The sequence below is a fragment of the Perna viridis genome, chromosome 2, assembly GCF_037379345.1.
Source record: "Perna viridis isolate PV_CMFRI_1.1 ecotype Kerala chromosome 2, ASM3737934v1, whole genome shotgun sequence".
Classification (NCBI taxonomy): domain Eukaryota; kingdom Metazoa; phylum Mollusca; class Bivalvia; order Mytilida; family Mytilidae; genus Perna; species Perna viridis.
Genome location: NC_142446.1, coordinates 61,945,683 through 61,967,765, shown reverse-complemented (window position 1 = coordinate 61,967,765; position 22,083 = coordinate 61,945,683). Strand labels below are relative to the sequence as shown.

The window sequence follows — 22,083 nt, the reverse complement described above, 5'->3', positions numbered from 1 at the left end:
GTGGTGGAATCAAACAGGGATAGGGTACCAGGGGTTGAACCCCCAATTTATGTTTGAAAATTTTGTTAACTCCATTCATTTTTTAAAGAAGAATTAACAAATAGCCCCACCCTCTGGATCTGCCACTACATAGACAACTAAAATGATTACACATAAATATTCTTATGACTTTCCTGACAGAATCAGATTTTCTAATAGGTTTTTACAACTTCCCCATCAGACAATGTTTTGACACATCAGAAAACGATTTGCCACTTGCCCTGGCAGGACAGGAAACACATTGTCACCAAGCCATTTATCATTCCTATTGATTTTCTGACTTGGAACAAATGAATTTTTTCTCACCTTCTTCTTCATTACAAACAAATCTCAATCATAAGAAACATTTTGACAAAAATGAGCTGACCTCCCCTCCCCCCTCCAAGTCATACACCATAAATTTCTGGATCTGAATCTTCCTTTTAATAAATTTCTGGATCCACCCCTAACGTTACCAACTTCTATTTTCCCCTAAAAACCATACATTACATGTATGCAGATTACACCGTCTAACACATGTAATAAAATTTTTAGGATCACAAAATACCAAGGATTAAGTTTTAATTCAAAAACATGCCACTGAAGTTCATGTTATGAAGTAAATTATGCATCGTTTTACCAAGAACAACTGTTGAATCCTACGGTATATTTAGCTTGCCATTGATTTGACATAACACGTCAATCTATTTTTATTGCTGATTTAATGTTTTGGAAGATTAGAAGACATTACTCCGTTTCCGCTAGGTAAAAACTGTCCTTAAATTACTATAAATGTTTCTTATTCAGTTTCCTGAATTAAACTAAACCTTAATAGGAAATAATTTTTGACATAGGATAAAATACTAGTGGGAACTGAAAGAACTGGAGTTGTAGCAAATGAAATAGACGTCTGCACTTGAGCACATAAAACATAGGTTGTCATTTTTCAGTGTTTTTAGTATAACAACTCTCCAACTTAAATGACAAACGAGAGCTTACAAACATTGTACCAAACAAGACTTCTTGATTGTGTACAAATGGACATTAATAAACATAAAGGGACATTTATATACACTATACCATAACACATCTGTCAAAAAATACCCATAAAAACCTGGAAATTACAGGTAGATAAGAACAGGTGTATGAACAAACAACATTACATGTAACACAGTTTTTCAGAATTTTTTTCAGAAAAGCGAATGTAAAATAAATAACCCACAATAACATTGCACTTGTCCTAGGTGACAGGAAAGTGTAATCGTAGAATACCAAACATTCAATACAGATAACTGCCTACAAGCAATATACAGAGAAAAATAGCAAGAAAATGACAGTAAACTTAAGTAAAAATAACCTTTTCACTAATTAAAGCAATTTAGAACTAAAAACCAATAAATATGCTGAACATGCCTTGTAAAGTAGACACTGATGATCCAGGATAAATTCTATAAAGAAAGAGATGAACTGATACCAGTCCACAACACATGCAAGAGGAATCTTTCCATCAGAATTGATCCTTAAAACAAATACATAACAGATAAGGATACCAAACAGACAAAAACTGATTCTCTTGAGGTATCTTGTCAAACAATGGAGTTTGTTCTAGCAACTGCTTCTACAAGAATCTGGAAAGCACTATCTACATATAGGAGTTGAAATGCTATCATATCAGAAATACAATACAGTTAATAATCCAATACAGAACTATGGTCCAATACTAACAGGAAACGATATCACAACAGATTTACTACTTTATTATTACAATACGATTTAAAATTGAAAACAAAAACAAGATCATGAATAGCAAATAATGAAGACTCATTTTAGATGTCATAAAACTATGAAAAGGAATTGACATATCATATTTTTTTTAAAGTTCAGCTCTTATCAACAATTTAATCCAATTGCACATAAAGCAAAAAAGCTCACCAACAAATTAATAACCCACTACTTCAAAGTGGAATTAAAATCCTTGAAGCCTGCAGCAGTGGATAATCTTCCATTGCAAAGACTTGATATACACTGGCTTCATTTATGCACACCTGTATTTGATGTCAAACCAACTTATAAAAGGCAGTAAAAATATATTGAGCAGTTTAAGAGGAATTAGGCATTGTCATTCCTATTATGATGATGCAATTAAAGGATATAAGAGTAACAACATCTGTCATATATGTATATCAGACAGAAAAAAAACCAAAATGAAAACAAACTGATGGATACAAAGCAATCCAGGCAGGCTCACTTCAAAATCTTCAATAGCACAAACCCTTGGCATGAACCAGACAGAAATGTTCACCCCATTGACGAAATGAAGCAACAGTCATGGCAAAATTCCTTAAACTACTTCAAACATGGTGACAAAAATTCATTTGGCAAGACATTTTTTTTACTATTTTTTTAAACCGACTAGGAAAGAATGATAAATAATTGTTGGGCTTTAACGCCAAAGCAGCACTATTTCAGCTATATCCAGGCGATGAACATGAAATGGATGATAAAATGCACATTAAATCATGATAATAGGGTTGAAAAATTTTGATTGCCACTGAAAAAAGGAAGATATGGATAGGGTCAGGCAATTTAGCCTCCTGTGGCAGAGCACAAGGGTTTTTACTCTGATAGAATACACAGCAAGGTTCTTTAATATGAGAAGAACGTGGCATCCTTCCTAACATGGTGCAACACTATGGTTTGCAGTCAGGTTTTCCATATTATGGCCTGATGACCCCAGCAGGTAACATGCCAGGGGTACCCCATTTCACCACCTGGGACACACAACCCAGTTGCTCCATAAGCAGAGCACCCTAGCCCCCTGCCAGGGTTCTGAGCACTATGTAGTAACCTTTTGTGACAAGCTTAGCACTCCTGCGGACCTATTCTTTCAACATCCGGACCCGCACTGAGTGACTAGAAGAGAAGAAAAAATGTTAAATTTGAGGTTGCCAAGTTTTCAAACATGTCTCATTAAGTATATGACAACAGAAAATCCATAAGAAAAACTTAACAGACATGTACAGATATCACCAAAACATTCAAAATTAATTTTTCACAATCAAAAACTATTTGCAGAGTTATTTCCCACAAAATGAAGCAATCTTAGAATTCCTTAATGTTTTTTGCCAAGTACAAAGATCAAATAACAACACTCCAAGGAATCCATTATGATTTTCAATTATCTGCCTGGTGATACTAAGATGATCAAGTAATTGAATAATATTACAGTGATACAATACCTCCTATGTCAAGATTACCATCCACATGCAATAAGAATGAGTATTAAATGGTCATCCATTCTGAAGATCAAATACATGCATCGACAAGCCCACACAGTGAATGATCATATGTTTTTTGTTCATGGTTACAGCTTTATGCATTTTATTCTATAAATTTCCTTACAATTATATTACATTAATTGATGATGCACTATAATTGTTAGGAAATTGATAGATTGAGCAGTTGACAAATTGATTTAAAATTTCCATCATTCAATAGGTATCTGTGTCTAATAGAAACTTTAAACCTCTTGCCTATTATGCCTAGCATGCTCACTAACTTACAACCTTTAAATGTCTTCCATACTCATTGCCAACTAACAAGCCTATAATGCTCAGCATCTTCCTCAATGACTTACTAGCCTCCAATGCCCATCTTCCTCCTCATCACCTTACTTACCAACCTATAATGCCCAGCACCCTCCTCATCAACTAATCAGTCCATAATGCCAAACATCTTCCTAACCTAATTACCATCCATTAATTCCCAACATCATTTTCAACAACTTACCAGCCTATAATGCCCAATGTCCTCCTCACCAACTTATCACCTTATAATGCCCATCTTCCTCCTCATCACCTTACCAATAACCAACTTACCTGACTATCATGCCAATTATTCTCCTGATCAACATACCAACCCATAATCTCCAGCACCCTCCACTTCAATTTACCAGCCTATAATGCCCAACACCCTCTTTATCAACCTATAAAACACATCATTCTCCTCATCAACTTACCAGCCTATAATGCCCAGTACCCTCCTCATCAACTAACTAACCTATAATGCCCAGCATCCTCCTCAACAACTTACTAGCCTATAATGCCCATTATTCCCCTCATCAACTTACCAGCCTAAAATGCCCATCATTCTCCTCATCAACTTACCAGCCTATAATGCCCAGCAACCTCCTCAACAACTTACTAGCCTATAATGCCCATTATTCCCCTCATCAACTTACCAGCCTAAAATGCCCATCATTCTCCTCATCAACTTACCAGCCTATAATGCCCAGCAACCTCCTCAACAACTTACTAGCCTATAATGCCCATTATTCCCCTCATCAACTTACCAGCCTATAATGTCCAGTATCATCCTCATACATAATAGTGTCAACATACTTCTTAAAACTAACAGATCGGCCTTTGTTTCGAGAGCGGAATAACCAAAATGAAAATATTGATCCTAGGTACTTAGAGTTTTTAGATTCAGAACCATTTGTATCCTTCATATTAAATATATTGTTTAAAATATCAATACAATTTCAAGATACAATATCCATTACCACTGAAAAAAAAAACAAAAAAGAGAATCTTAATCTCTAGTCACCATACAACAAAGTAAGTGTTCTAATACAGTTTTTTATCTGCAAAATGATCTAACAGCTTTCTCCATTAATTGCATGTCCATATCCATGATGCATTCATATTTACATTGTCAATTTTCCAATATTTCAGAAATCAACTTCTCTATAAGGAATTCTCTTTTTGCAAGGACATGAAAGTTCTGACCGAAAGGAACATATTCCAATTAAAATCTAATATAAATCAATACACTCATGTCATCTTTAGGAGAATAAATACTGTCACTGGAACAAAAACAAAGACATTTAAAGTAATGAAGAAAATAAGAGACCTCTGACCAAGCAACTATGTTTCTCTATTTTATGACAAAATTTCATCATTAAAGCAGAAAGAAAACCTTTGATTATAGGCTACCAGGATCATTTTGTCTCATATTAAAAGGATAAATTCACTAAGCTGTCAGTATTGAGATAAATCTTGTATACAGAGTCGTACATAAACATCTGATCCTAATACAATACCTTTCCTACTAGGTTTCTTTAACTCAAATGAAAACAAAGGGCAAGATTTTGTTTTAAAAATAGTTTTAATTTCATTCCTAGCAAGGCTTCTCTGACAATAATAAAAGTATTAGCCACAGTAGGAAGACAATTAGTTAAAGATATACTCAATAAATTCTTCATAGACATCTTATAGTTCTCAAGGCTTTAACTGTAGGAAACACAGCAATATTAGACAAATATGTAAGAGTATCCTTTTTAGTCCCCTTTTACAGTATGAATGCATGGAAACTTCAAATATAAATGTACTCTAAAATGTGAAATTTATCCAGCAGTTCAATTTCCACAACTTTCAAAGTAGCACTTGTAATATGTAAATTAAACAGTTGAAGAACATAATAAAAAAAATGAAGAACAACCACAAATTCAAAACTGATCGAAAGGTAGATCTTTCATCAAAAAACGAGAAAAATAGACGACATTAATATTTTCTGCTATGCAATACTAAGGTATTCTAACTATTGTTAACCATGTCAATATCAAAACACTGTAGGGCTGTGTATTATACAGATTTACAGCTAGTAACATAGTTAACTTTCCTTCATTGAATGGCCATTACCTAATGAAACATCAAAGGGCATACCTGGACAATAGACTTAATTGTAATTTTCAATTGTTCTGATAGTTACACATATACATGTATTTAAATCAGTGTCTAACAGAAAGTTTAAATCTCATCATCTATTGTCCAGTTAACCACCTAAAGATGTTCTTGGGGTTAAATTCATTTATTGAACTGAGACCAGCTCTACTGTCTAAGCCAACTATAATGCTCATTGTAATATAGTGGCAGAAAATTTGTCACATAGAAATTTTAAACAATGTTTCATTTACACAGGTTTCAGTATTATTCTGACTTATTTACATTCAAAACTAACATATACCTGACCTCAGAAATATGTACTAAAAAATCATTTCCAGTACAGAGTTTATTCCAAAATTCTGGAAATAGATTTGGTTTTATCAATCACATGGCTGCTCCCAGTAGAAGACCATGGGTACTGTAGCTAAACCAGTTATATCTACAAGACTATACTGATCATTCTTTAAACAATGTAACCATTCTGATATTTGTCCAAAAAAATTAATTTTTTTTAAATATCCCAACCTTTAGACCTTGAGTTTTTTGCCTTTGTTACAGGAAATAAATTTTGTTTTTGGCCTAATCTTTAGATAACCATTTCTTCCCATTTTCCTTACACAAGAAATGGAAGTACCAACTAATTAGTCAGTAGACAATATTATAGAAACAGATTCAAAGAAGGATTGATTGTTTACAGACATCTTTATCAAAGACAGCAGAACACTGTACACGAGCAGACCAGCTATTCAAAGGGACAATATGTATCAAATATGAAATACTATAATTGATTTCTTTTAATGCTATCATTGTAACATTTCCTATGTTATGTTTCAAGCTGCAGACATACTACTTTTTTTGTGCAAGTTCATACAACTTTATTCAAACAAGTAAATTTAATCAATTTTCAGACTTTACAAAGAGAACTGCCACATGCAGGGATGTAAAGCTTAGTACTATGCATGAACTCAAAGAGAGAAGAAATAGAAGACACCTAAAATAAAGGCAAAATGCCAAAAAATGAAGTAGAAAAAAGCTAAAATCGAATATTTCACCAAGTATTGCTGAAATTTTTTCTAAAAACATTGTGATTTCAAATAAAATGTGTACTTTTAAATTACTACAATGTCTTTAAATTTCACCAAATACATGATTTCAAATATGTAAACTGTAAGTACAGAAAGCATGCTCACAAGAAAAAAAACAAAAAAAAAACTTCATTTCAAATGGATTTAATCATTTTAATCATGTTAAACCCTGAACTTGGATTATATATGTTAGCAGTCCTCAAAATTTCCTTCATGCACATCTACATATGAGGTATATTCTTCTAAAAGCATTCCTTCAAAATTCATTAAATACTTCTGACAGGCAGATAGATAAAGGGTAGTTTGATTCCTACCGGGAAGGCCATGCATGTATTTGATCAATTACCTTGCACTCAGTACATGTATTCATATCATCAAGTTAAGAAACATTAACCCATTTGTTTGGATAACTTTTTGCAGTATTTTTCAACACACTGGTAAAATATGGTATGGGGGACGTATATTATATAAATCAGTAATTAAAAACCAATACAGAGCTGACAAATATGTACTCCCATATCCTATTTTATCTACATTTTTCTTATTAGAACCATGTAACTGATACAAGTATAAGTCCCCAAATGAACCTTATTGTAGAGAATTCAAATCAAAGTGCTGTTAGCACTTGAGGTTTTTGATTCTTATGAAAATAGTACTATACACACAATATCACAAGACCAAAAGGTAACATGATGTAAAAAAAAACTGTAATTCCCATTTAGAACTACTTTTTTACTTAAATGTTGAAACTGAATGTTAATTGTTATACTTATTTCAGTTACTTTGTAACAGTTCATGTGGGAGGTTCTCCCCTCCTGACACTGTCTCATGATGGAGATTTTAAGGTAAAAGCAAATTTCTAATGTAAAAAGTTAATTACTCCATATTTTGCACAGAAAACAGAATTTTCAGCCTAAACCTACCACAAATCATTTTAATTGATATAAAAGAAATTATATATGGACTATATTCTGTGAATTGTTCAGAAACAGTAGGGAAGTTCCTACCAAAAACCTATGACATAAGGTTAAAATAGAAATTGTTTTATATGGCAGAAAAGAGGTTCGAATGCGTAACAAATTATGAAGTCGAAACAGAACTAGTGAGACCTTGGACCAAGAACTGATGGGACCAAGCAACTCTGTGACTTTAGAATTAGGTTTATGAGCTGAACTTACATGTACATATCTTCAGGAATGTACCAGGCTACATGTGCCTATTTATTTAGGAAAAATTACATGCCAGCAAAGCTTCAAACCATGGTTTCTCAATTTCTCAGTTTTTTATATTACCTTTAATTTTTTTCTAATTGTTATGTGACCTACATGTAATGTATGAAAATAGTCTGAACCAAACCCTGAATAATCCCAAAACCTGTCTAAACAAGACACTTTTAAAATTCTTTTTGATAAATTGTAACCTATTTTTAACCCAGGTAAATCAAACACCTGTTTTTTCAAGTCCAATAAGTTCAGTTAAGTCTGGTTTCACTGTACAATTTTTGATGTGGGAAAGTCACATATCACTTTCCCAATGGTGTGGGAATGTTACATACCACTTTCCCTGTGCGAAGTAGAAAACTTGATTTCTAAAAAGATTTGTAAATACAGAAAGTGAACTTTAATTGTAGGTAAGTTAAATTTTTACTTGGAGTATGCCTGTGAAAACCTAAGATTTCAGAAATCCTAAAGCACTGAATAAGAGTGTAAAGATGACCAAAAACTTAAAAACAACATTAAATGGAGAAAATGCAGAATTCAATATGTTGTTTCCTACAGTTCTAAGCCTCATCAGTTTTATTTCAAGTCAGTGTAGTATTTTGTTCATGTAATTTCAAATAAAACAATGATTTACAAATTATTATTCACAAATCATGGAGTAATCTATTTCTTATAAAAAACCCAATTAATTTTACCTTCAGATTCGCATTTTATGAACTGTGTAATTGGAACATATTGATGGATACATGTATTTCACAGAAATTAGCTTTACATAGAGTCTTAATTTTATGTTTTTTTTTATAATAAACGTGACTCTGTATAATATCATTGTTGCAAAAAGCTAAATTAAATGCTTTACAGTCAAGGTAGACAGACCATAAACCTTTGATAAAATGTTTGAGAATTCAACAAACCAAATTTTTTTGTTTACAAAATAATATTCACAAATGTGATAAAAAGTTATGACGCATATTCCTCAAAAAATATTCTGTGAGATGAATTCATTATTCAGTTCTGTACACCATGGCACAATTACAGGTTTTATTAGATATTAAAAGTTATTGTGCAGGGTTCTCAATAAGTTTAAAAGTAGGTGGAAAAAAATTAAAGTAGGTGACACCATTGAGGGCCTTAGGCCCGAATCTAGCGACAAAGGCATGAGGGGGGAGAGCCGGAGAGGGGGTTCCCTCCGGAAAATTTTGAAAATGTAGAGTTCAAGGCTGTTCTGAGCAAATTTTAGTCACTTATTCTTGATTCAAATATTCTCATTTTTGCAAGCTCATTTTCTTCAAATTTGAAAATTTGTTATTTTTTTTTAGTGAAGCAAAAGAGTTCGGCCTGATCGCACCTAAACGATAATGTAAAGTCATTGAAAGATGTTGATATTTGTTTATACACACCATCTATCACTTTTTTAGTAAAATAAGATGATATTTTTCTGTACTTGCACTGCGACATGCTTTGGTCAATGATGGCCAGAAATGATGAATTGATTCGAAAACTTCCCATGTATGGAATCCATAACATGGAATCAGTACTGCGTTTGAAAAAAAGTAATACGTTCATTAGAAAAGCGCCAAATTAACCACGATTAAAGTTTGTTTATTCAGTTTATTCCTACTGCCGATCACGACAAAAAAATGAATATATCAAGGAAACTGCATTACAATGAACACCATGATTGAAGGTTTAAGACACAATTTTTTAGGTATGAAACGTGAAATAACCAAACATTTTTTTAGCAACAAAATAGCTGGCGCTAATGTCAAAGTAGATGGTAAAATCGCCAGTTGCCGGCACTTATCAAGAACCCTGATTGTGATCAAAAATATTGATAAAAGATGGAAAACAGTCCCAATCTTTTGATGATGTCTGAAAATGATAAGGCTACTTCTAGTTGTGGGCAACATCACGGCAACAATTTTACTTAAGTTACCCAATAGAGTGAGTCCTGATGCAACATACTACATGCACATAATCATCTCAATTCAGTACTATGCATATAAGCTCACAATACTAATTTTCCAAATCAGTGATACATGTATATATTTCCCCCCAAAAAAGAAATACTTCACTATGTCAAACCATTAAGATGAAAAAACTCCCCTAGCAGTAACCAAATATTAGTTACATGTATCTTCCTTCATGCACAACTGATGCTGAACCTTCACATAAATTTCATGAAAATAAATTCAAAAGTTTATGAGGAGTTGAAGTTTCAAAGTATTAACATGTAAAACCCTTAAGTTGCATTACCTCAGCTCCCTTTGTAGGTATAGGCCAATAACAATATTTTGCCATGCAAGTCTATTATCATTTTAAATGATGTCTAGTCTTCCTATAAAATGTCTGTAAATTGCATTTAAAGGTTTAGGAGATATGTGGAGAGATGAACAGACAGATGAACAAACAGGAAGAATCCTATATACCCTATTCTCAATGTTGGTAGATTTTTTTAGGTGGGAGAGGTTATAATCCAACGAAGCTCATTTTTGTGCACCTATTTCAGAACACAATCCTGTAACAAAAATGAAGATTTCAGAAGTCAATGCCAAATCTGATAACCATATTTCTACATCTGTTGTCTATTTTTCTGATTTAGTGACTTAATGTAGGTTGTCTTTTGACACTAACCTCCAGCTTCCTTCCACAAAGCTGTTTCAACCAACATGATGCCATGTGACAAATTTCATGATAAGACATTTATTTAAAATTTTGGTTAGGGAAGCCACTGGTTACATTTCACTTTGCCTTTGGTACATACATGTACAAAAGAATTTGTTAAGCTTAGAAAGGGGACAATGGAAAATTAGCTTTGGATCTCTTCATTGGAAACCTTTAATTCTCAAAAACTTTGAAAGCTGTTATTATCATAATTAGGCTGGCTTTGATCCCTTAATTACAAAAAAGTGAACCTCCAACTGAAAGGTTGAAATTTCCTATTTTCAGAGGTCGCTTCATGACCTCCGTCTCAGACCTCACATAAATATAAATTGTAAAAAAAATAATAATTCAGGTGAACATCAACATTTCATATTTGGTGTTCAAATTTGACGTAACACAACTCAGATAAATTACAAAATTTTAAGATGTATTAGCTAGTTACTCAATACTGTTATACAACCATTTGACAAGTGTTATGGTTTATTCCACACTTCAATGATAAGGTTGGTTAAAAAATTCAGATAAATAATAAAATGTCAACAATAAAATAGTAGTCATGATCTTTTGCTGATTATCAGTTTGATTTTGATACCGACTCCCAGCTTTGGATGTCTAAACTCTTGACAAAAAGAAAGGAATACACAGAATCAATAATTTAAAATATTAACATACTGGTGGAGGCAGGTTGCTGTCAACATCATCATCGTTGAATGAGGGAACTTTCACTGGAGGGATTGACTTTGACTCCATCTGTTTGTCACGCAACTCTGGTGGAGGGGGAGGTAACTCTTCATCTGGAGGGGACACTGTCTTCTGAAAACAAATATTTGAATACTTTACATCATAGATTTTTTCAAAAATTCCTCAGGGAATGTGGAATTCTTCACATCAGCTTATATATCTAGGAAGTATATGATGCATTTAAGGTACCAATAAAGTATGTTAATGTCATACATCAACATGGTATAGAGTTTGATACCATATCTGGTTTACTTTTTTTCATTCTTACACTACGTACATGTACATTGAAGTATGAAATGACACTGTTTACCCCTTAAGTCATGCCCTGAATAATTTTTATGTTATCAGGGGTCACGCTGGGCTTCGGCAATGTGGCAATTTGTTAATTTTTATTTTATCTGGCGACAAAAATAGCCAGTTGGCGATTTTCTTGGTGCCTAGGTTTTGTATATTAAAATTGAGGGGAAGTTTATCAGCAACGGATATTCTTTAATTAAACATTTGTGTTGACACTTGGTCAGAGTTAACTGACTTTGACCAATTTACGGCTGAAGGCAATTAAAGGTAATTAGACCAGACGACCGTGACTGACAATATCCTCATGGGAGGTGTCTATCATATGTAAATATATTATTGAGCCAATCAAAACTCTCATCATCTGGTCAAATGGTAAACACAATTAAGGCCATGTGCACGTGGCTACACACAAGTTTCACAGCCCTATTAACCATGTAATACATTCCGAAACAGACTTATCTAATAACAGAATAAATTAAATCCAATTATCAATGATTATCCCACCAGGAAGTGTCTAAATACTTCGAAATGAAAGAATTGATAAAAGAAAAAGGATGACATTTGTTTACACTTTTGCCATGTGACTTTTTTGGCGGGGAAAATTGGTAAACAAATAGAATGGGGATTTCCGAAATCTAATAAAGGAAATGCTATTAAGATATCAAGATAATTAAACAGGGATACAATTAATGGTCCATGTAGTTTGATAGAAATTTTATCACTTGAAAAAAAAAGAATCAGATTTGTTAAAAATAATAATAGTAAAAAAATAAATTATATTGTATTGGATAAATTAGACCATAAAGGACAAAGGTGAACATGTTTTAAAATCAGGGACTGTAAGAGAATTAGTAATATAAAGTCTTTGATAGAAGTAAAATACCTGTTTCTGGAGTAGTCCTTTATTATTTTATGTATATGCAAGTGACAGACTAGAGCTAAAAATGTGCTTTATACATGCATCAAGAGTGAATCTTGGGTACATGTATGTCAGGAATGGAGAGGTTATTATGATGAATTGACAAAGATAATTTATCAGTGAACTTAATACTGTCTTTTTTAAAAAAAAAAGTATAATTTTTTTTGGCACCCTTTGGCTCTAACTTCCGAAAACTGGCGACAAAATATGGCAGCTGGCGATTTTTCTGGCGACAGAATTGTGGAAGCCAGAGCAGCCCCTGGTTATAATCATGGCACTTCTTAATTAACAGATAGGATAATAACACGCAAAATCAATCCCAATCTGCTTGTTTTGACCCATGTTAATTCCTAAATGGTTAAGGTGATAACAAAAAAAAAATAATAATAATCCAAACAACAGTGACTTTTTTACCCTTGAGACTTTTCCCGAAATGTTGAAAAATACTTTCACCAAAGGAAGGAAAATGCCAAATTGTCAGGCACAATTTAAAAAAAAAAAAAGAACAGGTAAAGAAGCCAGTGAAATATTCCTAAGGACGTGACTTCTTGGCCCAGTACTTTGTTCACCTCTGGAGAATTTTTTTTTGGCAGGTCGTAACCTAATGAATATTGGAAGTACGTATTTGTCATTTCTGTATTGGTTTTTAATTCCTGATTGACATATGATGTGTTTCTGTCCCCCGTACCATATTTCCCAATGTGTTGAAAAATACTGCAAAAATTTCCCCAAAAATAAAGGGTGGGCTGCTTTTAAAACAAGGAACAAAATCACTAGACAATTCATTTTTGGTATGACTATGAAACCTTATAGTACAACTTTATAGAGATAAGTACACTTATACTTAAGCCAGTGCTTCGGAACAAAAATGTCTATGGACAATGTTAACAACGACAATGCCATAACACTGTAAAACCGTAGTATTTTTTGGGTTGTATAAAAAGAAGAGAAAACTGAAGTCTGAAGCTTAGATGTAAGAAGAGTCCTTAATCATTTCTAAGTAACTCTTGAATTTTTGACAAACTCTAATGATGATGATCATATAAAGAAAACTTTCAATAGCATACTTCAAATTTAGGATGAACATTTGTAATAGGTGGTTCTCTCTCCCATTTGTTAGCTATCTGTAGAGTCTCCAAGGTTTTCTGTTGTGTAGATTTAGTGTCATCTAACAAAGTAAACTCATAAAATTCTTGAATATCTGCAAAAAAAAATAAAATACATGTTCATACTCCAAATATTATAATTGTGTTAATTCCTACATGTATTCTATTTCAAAATATCTGTTTTGACAATCATTGCAATGGCTGTTTCACTTACATGTAGTAAAGTCTTAAACATAGTGAGAAGCTCTATACATTTTTATATGCACCAAAAACAACACTCAGTTCAAATTATAATTTGATTACATTGATTGTATATACCATCAGATCTATGTACACAAAAGTCAGTCAAACTGACTGCAAACCATGTTTTTCCACATTGAAATTAGAACTGTGAATGATTAATTGCAGGAAGTTTTATTGCGTGTTCTTGTGAGGATATATGTTCATTTCTAAATGCACCAAAAAGAAGTCTGAAACTAATTGAATTTAAACACTATTTGTTGAAGATGCTGGTGTCGTTGCATTTCCTCGTAATGACTCCTTTTCTAATGGACATGGAATTTCAATAATCTTTAAAACAAACTTTTATCCAGTTAGAAAATACATGTATGCAAAATGTAATGGTTGCAGTTCAAACACGACAACAGTCCTACATCCCCTAACTAATAACCATTTTTTCCTTGGAAAATCAGGTTAAAAATTCATTGTATTTTTGCATGTGGAATTGGATTGTACTGTGTATTTGTAAATCTACAAAAATGTACAGATTTTCACTGTGGACAAATAAGCAAAAAAAAAAAACTAAGCATCCAAAAAAATTCTTAATACTACAGTACATGTATGAAACATTAATTACAAGTTAATTGCAAAACCTCATTAACTAATACCCACAAATATGTTATATAGTAAACTTAAATATATAAATGTTGAATAAAGATATGCATATTTGACAATGTACTTAGTTTGATAAGTTTACAATGCTTACCAAGAAGTGCTTGAAAAAGACGACTTTTAAAAATCCTGATAACTTTCTCAATGGCAACCTTTAGCTGTGTATCATGTGGCTGGCTCAGTCTGGAATGGTAATCTTCTAAAAGTTCTAAAGCTCTATGGGCATCTAAAATACAAAATAAAAAAGCAAAATGATTTATGGTGCACAAACACACAATTGTGTACATTTTGTTGTCATGTAAATGAAAGACGCTAGAATTTTTTTCACTTGTAGAAATGGTAGCGTAGAAATATCTAAATATTTTTCATTATTCACATATAATATCAAATGAAAAATGCAGTAGTACATATGAATATTGTACCAGTAATCATTACTAATGACACTGAAGCTTTCAGTTAGTACACAGGCACTAGGCATTCTAATTATCAAATACTCCAGTATGGCTAGAGGTTGTTCTTACTTGGTGTTATCCTAACATGTTTGAAGTCACCACAAATTTGTTTATGCTAAACAAGTGTTATATTATTTCTTTTTTATGTCTTCTATTTACATATGGAAAATTTAACCTACATGTATATGTACTAGTAATGACAACCAATTTTGGATTAAGCCATTCATTTTCCAAAATGCAAAATAATTTTTGACCAAATAAAATTATAATGATAAATTATCACTGATGAGGGTACAAGTATACATAACAGAATAGTTCATTAAATTGTTTTTTTTCACATTTAAATTATATGCATTATTTTCACAGAAGAATCTACTTATAATTCGGACTCAAAACATAAAGTTTAGTTATGTACATGTCAATACAGTGTAAGCTGCTTTTGCAATGGATAATACAGATTTTCAGGAATACCTTAATTTTTCAAAAAGTAGGGAAAATGTTTGTCTAAATGTTGCCTTTTTTTTATATAAAAGCCACTTTTGCAATGGATTTTCAGGAATACTGTACTTTCTTAAGAGGTACCAGTAAGCCAATTTTTTTATTTGTCCAGTTTTTTACAAATGGGTTGTGGAATTAGCTTTAAAGGGTAATTCATTAAGCTTAATTCTCCAAAGTTTAAAGGATGGCCAAGCAGTCATTCCAAAGGTCCTTCAAACATTGCCAAAAGTCCCATGAAAATTGATTTGGACCAGTAAAAATGCGCAAAGCATAGGACCAAATGTCCGGTTGACAATTTGTCATATTTCGATAGCAACTATGACTGTAAAAATACAAGACAAATTCGTGGAAAATCTTCTTGCTATTTTTAGTTTTCAAGTAAATAAACTGTAAACAGATTTTTCCAAACGTCCCAGAGTTGCGTTTTTGGAAGCTAGGCAAAAATGCATTTAGTTTCCATCGAACACTTCATCTATAACACAAAATGACAGCCACAGAGGAAGAAATAAAAGACGAATCTAAATACTTATCCAATCAAAAGAATTACTCTTTTCTAAAGACATTGGTATTGAGTTCTGCTGGTATAGGATATTGACACGTTTATTCTTGCAATCAATTATTAAAATAAAAGTTGAACAAAAAATGTTTTATATTTTGGTCAGTAAAAACTGATTTGGTGCAGTAATTCCGCAACCATTACTACAAAAACCTTTGGAATGACTGCTCAAGGGTACAGTTTGCACTCAAAAAGTAAGAGGTTGGAGTGTGGAGGTAAAAAAAATCCAAACCTATAGTATAATTTGAAGGAGTATTGATTGATTGATCGTTGGGGTTTAACGTTCAAGCCGCAATATTTCAGCTATATTCAGACGATGAACATGAAATGTTGATGAAATAAAAAATAGGAAGGGACACAAGGACAATAGGGTTGACAAACTTGGATTGCCACTAGAAAAAGGGAGGGATGGGTAAGGTCGGGCAATTTAGCCTCCTGTGGCAGAGCACAAAGGTTCCTACTCATATCGAATACCACAGCAGGGTTCTTTAACGTGCAAGGAACGTGGCATTTTCCCAACACAGTGCACCACAATGGTTTGCGGACAGGTTTTCCGTTTTATAGCCTGATATTCCCAGCATGGAACACGCCAGGAGTACCCCATTCCACCACCTGGGGCACACAACCCAGTTGCTCTGTGGGCAGAGTGCCTAACCCCCGGCTAGATTTCTGAGCACTATTTAATCACCTTTTATGACAAGCTTAGTGCTGCTGCAGGCCTATTCTTTAGACACCCGGGCCTGCACGGAACATTTGAAGGAGTAGGAGTAAGGTACATGCGTTTATGTGAAAAAAGTGCTTAATAAATGTGTCAAGGATGCAATTCACTAGCCACTAATCCTCCTGCACATTTTCTCGCATAAACCGAGACTTAATAATATATATAAAACAAATGTGCAATGTTTTCAGAAAACACACCTTGTTTTCTAACCGGCATGACTGCAATATTTACACCTCTGCTAATAAGATCACACCCACTTCCTGATAGCGCCACTTGACGCTCTTGTTTCGTGTAAAAAATAATGCGTTAGTTTTTTGTGAATTAATGCATCTAATTTTGAAGGTATCAACGCAGCAAGTCGTAGGCAATAGGATTAAGTTGACACTTTGGATAATCAGGAAACGACCATAAACAGGAAACAGCAAAGATGGCGGCTATTCAAAACTAAAATATCACGTGACTAGGGGTCAATCATTGCACACAAACCTTGAAAGAAGAAGAGAAATGGTAGATAAATTCTATTTTAAGTTCGTAAGAATATTTAAAGTAAAGAATCTGGTACAATGTTTTAAAAATTATCTTATCTGATCCTCATCAACTGCCTTTGAACAAACATAATTAAATTCGGTAAAATAATTTCTCCCAACTATCTAAGACCAAAAGTGTTTTCTTACAGGTCCGCGCGATTAATTCAAAATTGATAGCAAGCCGAAAATCAACTGTTGAATCCATGTATGACATGACGTATTTACATTTAAACCCGCTTTAAACATATCTAATATCGATTTTGAAAAAAAAATCTTCTTTTTTTAATCAAATGTCTAAAAAAAAACAAGGTATCTCATAAAAATGTATAATTGAAATGTACAAGATATCTTAAATGAAAGAGTAATCAAAGTCAAGTCAAATTTAAAGTCGATATATCAAACAAGAAAAACGTAATCTCTGTTGAGCTTTTAAAATCGACATATATAAACACAAGACATACACATAAACTTGACATACAAATTATAATTAGCATGCAAGTAATCAAGCACACAAAAAGCACTAAAATAAAAGCAATGCAGACTATATATAAAAGCAGATGCTACTAAGCAGCTAAAAGCATTAAAATTAACATGTCAGCAAAATTAAAATAATAAATGAAAGATTTTAAGGAGATGATGTTGCATCTGTCAGTTGGGTAAGTCAAACAATTAGCAAAATGAGCAAGAACATCCCTTCCCCTCCCATTTGTTTATCAAACTTTTAAATCGATCAAGTCCCATGTCCCCTCTTAATTAATTTGGAAGTTGGTTCCATAGTTTCGATGTTCTATAACTGACAGAGTGCCGGTCATACCTGGCTGTGTTTACTCTCGGTATGTTCACCAAGTTTGTATACCTAAAAGAGTATAAGAACTTTATTTAACAGTTATCATATCATGTAAGTATACAGGAATAAGTTTGTTTATTATTTTATATACATGTATAGCTAAAAATCTCAATCGTCTTACTCTTGAGGATGGCATCTTAGACTTTATTAAGAACTCTTCATATGTACTTTTATCATCATTGTAAATAAAGCGTAAAGCTCTTTCTTGAATCTTTTCTGTACAGTTTTCATTACAAAAATGCCATACTAATGGACAATAGTTGAAATTTGCTAGTATAAGAGAATAATATATTGTAAGTTTACCAAATTTACTGAGATGATTTCCAATTCTTTTTAATACATTTAATTGTTGTGATGTCTTTTTACATACATGAGTAATATGGCTATTAAAGTTCAATTTAAAATCAAATTTTATACCAAGTAGCTTTACCTCATCCTAAAAAAAAGGATATTATTTCCATCTAAATTAAAAGTAATGTTGATTTTCTTAGTCTTACTGCCAATCGCAATAGCCTGAAACTTGTCAGGATTGGCTTTCATATGATTGTCTGAGAACCATTTGATTAAAATAATACTCTCCTGTTTCAGAGTGTTTACGATATCTTGTAGCTCATTGCTGCTATACGATAAAGTATTGTCATCAGCATAGTTATATAAGTCACGTTTCGGAATAAAGTGAAAACATATCGTTAATAAAGGTATTAAAAAGGACCGGTCCAAAAAATTGCCCCCTGTACGTGGAACCACTTTATAGATGTCCAAAAAAGGACTGCATGTAGAACCAATTTTAATACACCGCTTCCTGTTTTTAAGACAACTGTTTAATAAAGATAGGGCATTTTCAGACAAACCATAGCTTTTCAATGTCAACAGGAGCAGATCATGCGGTAGACAATCAAACGCTTTTGACAGTCCATCAATATAGCAGTAGTGAACTTATATTTATCTAAAAATTTACGCCAGTCTTCAATAATTTTGATCAAAATATCTTGACAACTGTAGCCGGGTCTAAAAGGAACCAAGATTCCAGCGGAAATCAACAGAATGTAATCAAGGGACATAGACCAGACATGGAAAACAGACAATTACAACAAAGAACATAAAGTAACTAAAATAATGCATACAAACTAACAGAAGTAAATGAATAACTCGAACTCCACTAAAAACTGGGAGCAGGGAACAGCTAGGTGCACCGGTAGGGTAAATGTCCTCTGCTTTTCTAGTTTCCAAGTTACTCATGAAAAGTCAAGTCCAGGGTAGACGAAAGAGGAAAGGAAAATTATGACACGTGGAACAAATCAGTTTTCATGGTGTAGATGGATACACCGTAACGATCCACGAGTTCATGATGACGACCATAAAACTTCTGTAGTGATGACTTCAATCTTGTAGTGATGACTTCAATCTTGTAGCGACAACTTCAATCTTGTAGCGACATAACCCTGTTCCAGAAGCCTAATTGTAAGACGTCTAGCGCGATACAAAATGTCTGCGTAGCTACGGCAATCTCTGGTATAACGTATGAGTTGTGATATGAAAACTCTATACGCAGGTGCTGATCAGCATATATCAGCTGAGTATAGAAGGGATAAAAAATCCCAGCATTTTGAAAACATCTTTTTTCTGTATATTTGGAAGATGATTTGGAATTATTTTCTACAAAGTATGAGGATTCTCTACCAAGAACTATATATTTGTAATATCTGATAATAAACATTGGATGTAACACGTCTTGCAGACAAAAACAATGTTGTTTTGGGCTTTGTCTGCTGGTATGACAACATTTGTCATGTATAGTAGACAATGTTTTTGCTACATCGGGGTCTTTGAAAACTGATGTAGCATTGACACTCATTGACCTACTTAAATTCATTCAAAATTAAAGACCTCACGGCATTTACCTACTCTGACAGAGAATCAATGTCTTCTTGTTCTCGTTTTATCCATTTTCTTGCGTAGTCTTCCACGGCTCGGCATCCATATAAACTTCAAAGTTATAGTTCAATTTCATGGAGCTTGGTTCACGGCACTTGGGACCTTTAGACAGGACCTTACGCAAAGATTCATTTTCGATGATGCTTAAATCTACCGTAACGACTTGACCGGAAGGACCGTATTTGAATGAAGAGTTTTTGCAAGAACAGTCAGGTAGTTTAGCCTTGAAGTTCTCAATCTCGAAGTTCTACAATAACCTTTTATAATTGAAAATTTTGGATGCAATAGGTGAAGTATAGGAATATGAAATAATCGGTGGAGATTTTCCCTTGAAATATGGGGGAAATTTGTTGGTACTGTTTTTATGATGGGGGATGTTAGCCAAATTAATTGCATATATAGCTTTGTTGACAAACGGTAGTTGAAGAAATGATCATTTTTATCCATCTAGACCTTTTATACAAACTGGTTTGAAGAGTCTGCTGAAACCAATATCCAAAATGATGCGAGAAACAGGAGTGTAAAGTCTTGTTTTGTAAACGGAATGTAATGGAGTGAGAGGTATAGAATAGAGTTCAGTTCAAATGTGATGAAGTCCGAGAGGTTTTTCTATGAAAGGAAGAAGACCATCTATGAAGATATCATGTATCCGTTAGGTGACGTGTAGTGGCGATGGCCATGACCATTCCCATCTTGGATTTTTGTCAATAAATTCTTCACATTTATGCTACTGTTATATTGGCTTGAAAGGTTTCCTATACTTTTGATGTTGTCATTGCATCCTTAATTAAGGTATTGCAGTACCTAGTCTGCTTTTCAGTATTCCTCCCTTTCCCTACGATAGTTTTTACTTATAAAACGGGACTGTTCGTTGGGTGGTAAATTTCTTTTCGAGAATACGAACTTTGAACCTATATGACGGATATCAAGCAAGACCTATATATCACTGCATGTGTCTGAATGGAACAAATGATGGGTCTAATTTTGACTAGATTGATATGAAGATTATTAATATAACAATAATAAGTATGGTGTATATGTCAAAGAGACAACAACCCCACCGGGAAGAAAATGTTAGCCCAAGACCACAAATTGGTCTTCGACAGGGACTTTATGTTAGTATTATATTATATAGCCCTTGTCCTCAATGGACGACGAGGATACCCTCATACCACAGGACAGGCTGCAGCTAAATTTCTTTCACATATGATATCTTATAAAAAGTCTAAATTTATGAGAAACATATCTTATATATCTCGATCATATATTTTATTACATTTCTTACATTTTATGATATCTCGTACATGAGATCTTAAAATATGACTAAATTAATGTATATATACGTCGCGCCATATATGCGCCTCCTTTTCTCTCATCTGCAAGATACTTTTTTAAATTCCACACAATCCATACATCAGCAGGACAGTAGATGTGTACATTTTTTTTACTACTTTACAATAATCATCCCTATATGTGAGGAATATATTGCAAATTTAAGTCCCTGGTTATGCACTCTAAAGCAAAAAAAAAGTATAAGGAATACTTATTTATGATGAAGGATACAAATAAACAAAGCAGATTAAACAGTGTCGGGAACCCACTTTTGTTTTTAAAGAAAAATGTTAATTTATTGCAAAATTTGGACAAAAACTAACCATGATGAGGTTATGACATCGTGAACTCCCCCAATCTTTTCAAAATCCCTGTATCAATTTTGCTATTGATACCCATCGATATGTAGGAAACGTGAAATACACCACATTATAGATGACATTACATAAAATATCTATACAAAGGCACAAACCTTTTTATAAACAGAGAGGAGGGGGCAACTGTTCTTTTTAAATTATTCACAAAATTTTAGCCAAAAACGATCCTTT

At 33.2% G+C, this 22,083-nt stretch overlaps 1 protein-coding gene across 3 annotated transcripts in view; it reads right to left on the bottom strand.

Moving 5' to 3' along the window:
- LOC148626368 (disks large homolog 1-like) overlaps positions 1 to 17,351 on the bottom strand; it is an 83,188-nt gene extending 65,837 nt beyond the window's left edge. For all 3 annotated transcript variants that reach the window (XM_088570290.1, XM_088570291.1, XM_088570292.1), the window contains exons 1-4: positions 17,092 to 17,351; positions 14,762 to 14,893; positions 13,738 to 13,871; positions 11,386 to 11,526 (exon numbers count right to left, since the gene is read on the bottom strand). In XM_088570290.1, coding sequence (XP_088426416.1) covers positions 11,386 to 11,526; positions 13,738 to 13,871; positions 14,762 to 14,893; positions 17,092 to 17,110 — 426 coding nt within the window. In that variant the 5' untranslated portion in view covers positions 17,111 to 17,351. The remainder of the gene's footprint in view (positions 1 to 11,385; positions 11,527 to 13,737; positions 13,872 to 14,761; positions 14,894 to 17,091) is intronic.
- Between the last annotated feature and the right edge of the window lie 4,732 nt (positions 17,352 to 22,083).